This window comes from Rhinopithecus roxellana, chromosome 7 (genome assembly GCF_007565055.1).
Source record: "Rhinopithecus roxellana isolate Shanxi Qingling chromosome 7, ASM756505v1, whole genome shotgun sequence".
Lineage (NCBI taxonomy): Eukaryota > Metazoa > Chordata > Mammalia > Primates > Cercopithecidae > Rhinopithecus > Rhinopithecus roxellana.
Genome location: NC_044555.1, coordinates 80,117,157 through 80,126,923, shown reverse-complemented (window position 1 = coordinate 80,126,923; position 9,767 = coordinate 80,117,157). Strand labels below are relative to the sequence as shown.

Sequence of the window (9,767 nt, the reverse complement as noted above, 5' to 3'; positions counted from 1 at the left end):
CAGGGCCCAGCACTTTATAGGGCCTCAATAAATGTGTGAGCAAGAAAGGAGGAAAGCAATAGAGAGAAAAGAAGGGATGGGTAGAAAAGAAAGGGAAAGAAGATTGAAAGTGATTGGGACTTTTCTTCTACCATAGAGCTCCAAGAACAGGGAGCTCCAAGAGCAGGGTTCTTGACAGGCACAGGATGAAGAAAATCAATGTGTATCTCAAGAAACACCTTCCCATACAGAATTTAGCAGTGTCTGCATTGAGAGTCATATAATTCTTCACTGACTCCTTTCAGTGAATAAGAAGAAATGGAAAGAAACAGACCAGGAAAATAATTCATTTTCTAGAACAAGCAACTGGGCTACAATTAACACAGAAGATTAAGAATTAAGAGTTGCCATTTTTGTCTTCAGTAGGAATGATGATCAAGAAAACATCATAACGTTTGATGGGGAGCACTCTATGGTAAAAACACAGGGACATTAACTCATCCTATGTGGGATATCAGGAAAGTCGCTCCACAGGCTGGAGCTGAGCTTTTGCATCTGTAAAATGTGGGAGTTGGTTCATATTAGTGGTTCTCAACATCATCTGTTCATTAGAATCACCAGAGGAGTTTCTGAAAGTGCCCATGCTCTAGCCATAGCCCAGACATTAGCATCTTGGAAGGTGAGGCCCCAGGCCTCAGTAGTTTGAAAGCTTCCCAGGTGATCCCAATGTGCAAATAAAGTTGAGAACTACTGATCCAGGTGGTTTCTGGACCCTCACTACCCCTAGTGTGGTCCTCAGTCAAGCAGCATGGGTGTCGCTTGAGATCTTTTTAGTAATTAAGATTCTCAGACCTTACCCCAGACCTAAATAAACAGAATCTGCATTTTAACAAGATCCCCAGGCAATGTGTACTGACATTAAATCTTGAAAACAGTGGCCTAGACACCCTTCTATGCAGCTCTTTCTTCTGACAATGCTTTGCTTTTGGTGCTGACATTACAATAATTTTTAGATCTCAGTGCCTGGCACATTGTGTTAAAAGTTTTATACGTGTGTCATGTATATGTATTCAGAAAGCACAGATATATCCCATCACACCTGTTCCACACAGGGGGTTAAGTGGAAATAGATTGGAAGAAATCGTAACCCTGTAAAAGGTGCGGACGATTTTATGAGATTATGATCAAAGATTGTTTTTTCTTTGTAGAATGATGAAGTAGGGTCCCTTAAAGATCAGTTTCCAGGTTCCTCTTCAAAGTCAGCAACACCAATGCAGTTATTAAAAACAACTGCCTCCATGTGGCAATTCGTATCCAACATCTTCTCACCTGGCAACACATCATTTGCAGGTTCCTTCTCTGTTGCTCATACTATGTGACAGCTCTTTTGTTCACAGCTCCCCCAGGAAATAATAGGTGGGTTGGCTGAGGAGTGTTTGACCTCCCCCAAAGTTTCCTGTTGTAATGTTCATGACCTCCTTTAAGCCTACAGAAGAGAACTCAGCTCTGACAAACAAAAAGCACAACGCATCAAAATGCTGAAACTAAAGCTAGAAAGTTACAGATAATGTCAATGCAAGATGTTATTCTGACTTTGTAACTCAGGGCTAAGAAGGCAGATAGCCCTCACATTTTAGACTAATCATGTTTAGTTAGGACTTTTTTGAGTAACGGTTTATTTGGAGGAGAGGGTGATTAGTATCTGAATGTTAAGGGAGAAGTGGCATGGGCAAAAATCCATAATTTTTAATTCGATTCAAGTTGCAGATATTAGGTAGCTGCCAATATCGTGCCGCTACCCGTAACCCCTCATGCTTTACATTTCAGTAGGAACTTCGACAGTCAGTATCTCTAGCCATTTGTCTGAGGGCTTTCTTTGGCTGTAAGCCCCACTCTGTCTTCAGCACAGAAGACTGAGTTCTAGGATCAGTACCACAGTAGAAGCTTTCAGGTAATGAGTGAATGAAAGTGGTGTATAAATACCCAGTTCCCTTGCCTTTTAGGTAAAATCATTTGGAGATGCATATTCTATGCTGGCTCTGGGAGATCCCCAGCAGCATGAACCTTCAGTTGCTCACAGTGGTAACTTAATACACGCCTGATATTGTCTTCTTTCCCAACTCATTTCCTCACTCACCTACCTACGTTCTCTGTACCTCCAGAATAAACTACTTTTACTTGAATCCTTGCCTCAGGGTCTGCTTGTGGGGAAACCCACACTAAGACAAATTTTATATTCCATTTTATTTAAGATCCTCACAGGTATAGAGTACATACTTTATATTATTTTCTTTTAGTTTTAATATTTTCAGTAAATAAAACAAGTTATGGTATGAAGAGTTCAAAGTGTTTTGATGACAGCCTTGAAGAGATCATTTTATTACCTTATTCATGATACTCACCTGACATTTGAATCTGCCAATAAGTGAAAAGATGAGAAAAGAGATTGATATAACAGCAGCAGAGCCCAGTGGGGAAAAGCCCTGGTTTCCAATTCTGGTTCTATACTTGTTAGCTGTATGACCACCGGCAAGCTGCTTAACCTCTCTGACTCACTTTCTTGACACTTCAAACATGGGGGAACTAATGGTCTCCATCCATAGGCTTGTGGATGTTCAATCAGATGACATATGTTAAGTGTTTAGGACAATGTCTGACACTACTAATTATGAGCAGCTCAATGGTCTAACTAGTTACTGACCAAGGATACTGAATCCATGGGGATACCTTCAACTGTAAAATAGAAGACCCAACTAAACATGGCTTGCACCAAGAAGAACATCTATTATAATGTAAAGCAAGATTCTGCAGCAAGAATCTTCCCCCTCCCTACTTCTCACATTTCATTGACCAGAATTAAGGCATATGCCTATAAAACCATGAATCAAGCTTCCAAACAAGACAAACCTCCTCTTTCTCTGTATCCTTTTTCATTTCATTTCTCACACCGGGTCACTGTGTGTCAGAGGACTATCACAGTAAGCTTCAGTAGATTGGCTGGTGCCGGGCGACCTTAGCTGAGCTCATTCATATATATGTGGATTGGGTAAAATAACATGAGGCTTCACAGAGTAGCTCTGCTTCAAGCTATAGATCTGCAGATTGACGAGGTAGCTTTCTCACCTGTTTCTCATTCTCCTTGGACCACCAGGCTAGGTGGTGCAAGGTCTTCTCGTGTCCATGATAGAAGGTCAGGTGTGTTAAGACCTAGGCTTGGAACTGGAACACTGCAACTTTTCTGCCCTTAAACCATTGATCAAACAAGTCACACAGCCAAGTCCAAAGCCAAGGTGTGGGGTCATAGTGTCTCCCTACCATGAAGCCAAAGGGTGTGTACGTAGGAAGGACAGAAAGGGACCAGTCATTCATTCTACTGTAACAGGTTGTCAGAACAAAGAATGTGTCAGTACCCAAATGAATCTGAATTCATATAGCATTCATGTTTCTGCCATGAATTTCTGCACTGGTTACTATATCGGGATATCATCTGGGTTTCCATGTAAGCAAGGTGTTGCAAATGGGCCTGAGAGATTACTTGCCAAATGACAGGGTTGCCCAGAACTTAGTGATCTTCCAGCTGTAGCATCCCATGATTTGCAGTTTGCAGAAGAAAACCGGGAGAACGTGAAAACCCAAAGAGAAGTGAGGGAGCATGTCTTAGGAACCTGCATCCTTCCATCCTGCTTCGACTTCTCAACTGAATTCTTAAGTCCTGGAGTGCAGGTATCACTGAAATCTGCCCCATGCCTGAAATAGATGGCAGTAGATGGTGACTCTGACAAACATGAAGTGACCTGAATCTGGGGGAAGTTTCTGGGTGAACAGAGCGCGCAGAGGATGCGCGGGTCATGCTGGAGGCGGGTCCCAGCCAGATGTGCACGGCCCGCCCCGCCCTCCCTCGCTCACCCGGTCCAGCTTCATCCGCAAAGGAGCGTCGGCCAGGCTTGTCAGGGCGCCCCCAGTCCCTCCCCAGGCCGCGAGCGCGCCTGTCGCGGTGCCCGGCCTCCCCTCCCAGCCCGCAGGGACAGCACGCGGTAACTGTGAGTGGAGCGGAGGACCTGAGGGGCCGAGGAGAGAGGAGGCGGCGGCTCAGCTGCTACGGGGTCCGGTCGGCGTCCTCCCGAGGGGGCGCAGGAGGAGAAGGGAGGACCCGCGCGAGAATGCCTCTGCCCTGGAGCCTTGCGCTCCCGCTGCTGCTCCCCTGGGTGGCAGGTGGTTTCGGGAACGCGGCCAGGTGAGTGTCTGGCGATTGGTTTCCCCCCACCCCCGGCCTGAGCTCCCGCTTTGGGGCCCCACGTCTTTGCAGGCACCCCCGCGTGTATGGGTGTGAGTGTGCACGTGTGCCTGTGCGCGCCGCGACGGGATTTAACCTGGATACCAGGCCTGGAGCGCCCACGGGCTTTCCTCCCTGCTCTCCTGTGGCGGGGCTTTGCACCTAGTTAGCTCCTTTTGCATCAGCTGTGCCCCTCCTGGCTGTTGCAGGAGGAGGGAGGCTCTGCGCGCAGACCTGTGGGTGCGTGCGGGCTTGGTGGGCTGCAGACCTGCTGTAGGGGCAGGTGTGTGAGGGTTGGACCAATATGCGTGTCGGTGGGTGGGTTCTGTATCTGTGTGATTTTGTTTTCCACTCTATTCACAGGACACCAAGTGCTTGTCAGTCGCTAGTTTTGCTGGGGAAGGAGGGAAAGAAACCGAGGACGATAAAGCATTTACTGTTCTTGGGCTGAGCCAGCCGTGCTGCTCTCCTCAACTGCTCTCTGATTAGGGTTGATGAACTGGAAAGGAAGGACGCGGTTGTCAGATGACAACCATTCTCGTTCTTGCTATGGCAATGCAGACTCTGAAGCCGTTCCCTACTGCCCTTAAGCTTAGCTGAGACCTGAAACATTTTTTTTTCCAGAGATCGGCAAAGACGCTTAGTAAATGCACGCTTACATGGTGACTGTTGACCTGGCACTGTTCTAAGCACTTCAGGACTATTAACGTATCCAAAGCTCATAACGGCTCTGTGTGTAAGGTACTATTATCATCTTCTCCGTGTTGTAGAAGAGAAAAACGAGGCACAGAGAGGTGAAGTAATTTGCTTGAGGAAGCACAGCCAGTAAGAGATGGAGCCAGGGTGCAAACCTAGGTATTCTGGCCCAAAGTCTCTGTTCTTCACCAGGGCACTAGGGCAGACTTCTGGCAACGGAAAGTTTTCTGGTTCTCTGACTGTGATGTCTTGCTTTCTACTTAGGTGTCCACTAGAATATGGTTTTTCCACCCCAACATTATTGACCTTTTGGGCTGGGCTGGATAATTATTTGTTGGGGTGGTGTGCTGCCCTGTGCATTGTAGGATATTTACCAGCACCTGTGGCTTCTACTCACTAGATGCTAGTAGCAACCTTGACCCCACCCCCAGCCCCTCTCCCCCCTCCCCCCCCACCACCAAGTTGTGGCAACACAAAAAAGGTTTGGGATATTGCCCAAGGTCCCTGGAGGGCACAGTTGAAATTTTTCAGTGATGATTCCTGGGGAGAGTAGGATAAGAGCTTTGGTTTGGTACAGCCTTCTTGAAGGTTTGCCTATCTTTGTTTGACTTACAGGAAAAAAATATTTCATCAGAGTTAGCCATGGTATTAAGAGATTTTGAAGTTCAAACAGAACAGACCTCAAACCAGGTTCTTAGAATGTATGATCGCAAGTTTCAATTTCCTTTTCATGATAAAAATGTAAGCAGATAAAATTTGCTCATAATCACATTTTCCTTGAATGCTAGAGGTTCTTGCATTGCTAGAAAGCCCGCTTTAAAAAGACCAAATGCTATTTGGAGATGAGATTAATGGTTCTTTAGCAGCCAGCAAACTGACCTCCAGGAGCTTCACTTTCAAAGGACCACCAAATTAAATTAAAAGCCAAAAGCCCCTGGATAAACCAAAGCATATTAAACTGGAGAATCCATGTCAGGATTCTGCAATTCTGCTGTTTTCAAGATGTGAACCATAGTTCCTTTGGACGATTATCAAGTTTATGAGCTGGTGTGTTTATTATTTGCTCAACATGCTTGGAAATGTCAAGTGGTCAGCTCTTTAGGAATGTCCAGGACCCATGTTTAATCAGCTCTAGACTCCATATTACGGATAAGACACTGTTACAGAGAAGGCAAGGCACCCATTGCAGAAAACTGTCTACTGCTTATTTCCTGGGGTTTCGCAACTTATAGGAGAAACTGTGGCTGCTGTATAGAGATTTCCAGTATAAGCATAAGTTCTTTTTAATTGAAACACTGCACTATGATTTTATAACCTAGAAAATTATGTGCTTCTTAAATGGTACTTAGTGCACAGTAGACAATCAACGCTCATCAAATGAATAAATCATTAGTTGTATGCATGTACCTGCTCTTAAGCTTCAGAATTTGGCTTGCCTTATATTTTTTATGTCCTTTGGGTATTGAAACTATTTAGATACCCTAGACCTGTCCAATACAGCAAAGATGGTAACCAGGAGCCCCAAGTGGCTGTTGAATACCTGAAATATAACCAGTCTAAGTTGAGATGTGCTGTAAAACGTATAAAATACACATCTAATTTTCAAGATGTAGTAGGAAGAAAAAGAATAGGAACTATCTCACTAATCATTTGGTATTGATTACATGTTGAAATGGTAATGTGGATATACTGCATTAGATAAAATTGTTATTAAAATTAATTGCTTCTGTTTCTTTCACATTTAAAAAATGTGGCTACTAGAAAACTTTAAATGGCATATATGGATATTTATTTCTATTGGACAGTGCTTATCTAGAACATTTATTGATCTGAACTCCATCTTGAGTGTTCTAAGTCCTAACACTGGGATCTTTTTGTCTTGGTTACCTAAGATAAATATATTATTAACTTTGCTATTCTGGAGATTAACATTTGGAGCAACTCCTTACTTACAACATATTTCTGTTTTATATTTTTTCTCTACTGAATTCGAGTAAAAATAATGTGAGAGAGGAGGGAATGACTATGTTCCTGCTGAGAGGCTTTACTTACAGAGACCACATGCTATATGGATAATTGATTCTTCTCAAAGCCCTGGTAGCAAAGTGCCACTGTGAAAATTGGCCACAAATTCCATGGCTTAGAACAACAGAAGTTTATTGTGTTACAGTTCTGAAGGCCGGAAGTCTATAATGAATCTTATGTGGCTAAGATTAAGGCATTGGCAGGACTGGTTTCTTCTGGAAGCTCCAGGGTAGGATCCATTTCTTGCTTCTTCCAGCTTCTAGAGGCCGCTAACAGTCCTTAGCTTGTGGCACAATCTCTTTTTCCTTTGTTACCTTGCCTTCTCTCTGATTCTTCCTTGTTTTCCTCCTCCTAAGAAGAACCTTTGTGAGTATATCAGGCCCACTCGGATAATTCAGGATAATCTTCTCGTTGCAAAATCCCTCACTTGATCACATCTGGAAAGTACCTTTTGATATATAAGATAACATTTACAGGTTTCGAGGATTAGGATGTATACCTCTGTGGGGTGGGGGATGCATTATTCAGCCTTTCACAGGAAGCCTGAGCTGTAAGTCTGTTGTTCTTGTTTCTATGGGCTAGATTTTATCTTTAAACATGATTTTAGTGATTTTTGAATGGTTGGTATATCATTTATTTCTTTATTCTTCAAACCATAATTTGTGAGACTATATCCAAAACTAAAGAGCTGTGTGTTTCTAGGAAATAATAATCATCTAATTACAACTTAAAAATCATTTCTGGGCAGTCTTACTTCAATAGTTAGTTTCACTGGCTTAGAAAGTGTTAAAGTCCTATTTATATGTAATTCATGAGTATAAATCAAGGTTATGTAAACATTACAATGAAAATAAGTATATTACCTAGTCTTCATAAATCAGATTGGCATTCAACAAATATTATTGAGGCCCTAGTGTCAACCATTTTCAATGTTATTTCAATCAATTCTCTCAACAACCCTAAGAAATGGGTATTGTGTTCATTTGATAGAGAAGGGAACAGAGAAACTTGAAGAAATTAGGTGATTTCCCATGAATTACATTCGATTTTGTCTTCTGCTCTAAGACCAGTGTCATCCCACTATTCCAAATTTATTCCCTCAAAAAAGCGAATACAGAAAAGATGACATTTTTACAAAGGACTTTCTTACAAATGATCATCAGTGATCCTATTTAGCTTGACTCTAGTTCAGCACATTCAAGGGACATGTGTAGAATAAGTGCTCCATCCACCCAGTATCACCACTTTCCTTTCTAAGTTTACATTTTCTCAGAAGCAGACTCTGTGTGTAGTTTATTTGAGAGGTGACCCCAGGAAGTTCTGGTAGAGAAGTGGAGAAGTGGGACAGAGAAGGGAAAGAAGTGTTGTAAAAATAAGTCACCACTCTGAGTCAATCCTGCTGGGGAATTCTAGGAGACAGTAGAACACGAGATCCTAGTTATCCCTCTTGAAGACAAGGGAGCCGGGGTGTTTGTAATCCCAACAGTCATTGGTTGAGGGCTTCTGGGGAAGGGGGTTCTGCCCTTTCAGGCTTCTGTGCACACAGGAAGAGCTGGCTGCGGCCAAGACAAAAAGTTCTCAGGAATCAGGAAATGAGGCTGGTCAGGTTCCACAATGCACCAACAACTATTTGCCACTGACCCAATAAAACAGGGAACTACCACTGATGAACTTGTGCTCCTGGTGACAAATTTCAGGACAAAAACTCCTCTGAGGACAGTGGGGGCAGGACATGCAGGTGTCCTGAGGTGATGTGGACTGAATTGTGTACTCCCTCAAGATTCGTATGTGAAGCCCTAACCCCAGTACCTCAGAATGTAATTACATTTGGAGATAAGGTCTTTAAAAGAGCAGTTAAATTAAAATGAGTTCATTATGGTGGGTCCTTATCCAATATGACTGCTGTCATAAAAAGAGATTAGGGCCTTTCTCCCTCCCCAGCCATCTTGGTGGATGCTCTTGGCTGGGGCCCCTCCCACATCTAAGACAGGAAGATGGTGGCTGCAAAAAAGATTTAAAAAAATCACTGGAGTCAATCAACTGTAGGCTCCAACTCATTATGAAAAGTGAAAAGTATGGCTGGGCATGGTGGCTCACGCCTGTAATCCCAGCACTTTGGGAGGCCGAGGCGGGCAGATCACGAGGTCAGCTGGCTAACATGGTGAAACCCTGTCTCTACTAAAAAATGCAAAAAATTAGCTGGGCTTTTGCAGGTGCCTGTAGTCCCAGCTACTCGGGAGGCTGAGGCAGGAGAATGACGTGAACCCGGGAGGCAGAGCTTGCAGTGAGCCAAGATTGTGCCACTGCACTCCAGCCTGGGCGACAGAGCGAGACTCCGTCTCAAAAAAAAAAAAAAAAAAAAAAAAAAAAAAAAAAAAAAAAAAAAAAAAGGGTGAGAAATACATGCTGGAGTAGCTGGAGTACAAGAAGACTCTGAAGATGATCAGACAAGGCAAAGTGAAACTGGTCATCCTTGCCAACAATTGTGCAGCTTCAAGGAAATCTGAAATAGCATTATTACAGCATATTGGCCAAAACTGGTGTCCATCACTACAGTGGCAATAATAATAAATTGTGCACAGCATGCAGAAAATACCACAGATTCTGCACACTAGGTATCATTTACCCAGATGATTCTGATATCATTAGAAGCATGCCATAACAGACTGGTAAAAGGTAAACCATACAAAATTGTTCTTTAATAAAACTTGCCAAAGCGTATTTAAAAAAACCAAACAGGCTGGGCATGGTGGCTCATGCCTGTAATCCCAGCACTTTGGGAGACTGAGGCAGG

The 9,767-nt window shown here is 43.4% G+C and overlaps 1 protein-coding gene and 1 pseudogene across 2 annotated transcripts in view; both read left to right on the top strand.

Annotated features, from left to right (window-relative positions):
• The first annotated feature begins 3,859 nt into the window (after positions 1-3,859).
• Positions 3,860-9,767, top strand: part of EGFL6 (EGF like domain multiple 6) — a 64,215-nt gene continuing 58,307 nt past the window's right edge. Inside the window, exon 1 of one of the 2 annotated variants that reach the window (XM_010354050.2) lies at positions 3,860-4,213. In XM_010354050.2, coding sequence (XP_010352352.1) covers positions 4,140-4,213 — 74 coding nt within the window. In that variant the 5' untranslated portion in view covers positions 3,860-4,139. The remainder of the gene's footprint in view (positions 4,214-9,767) is intronic. The other variant, XM_010354051.2, reaches the window with a different exon arrangement.
• Positions 4,300-9,653, top strand: LOC115898738 (annotated as a pseudogene).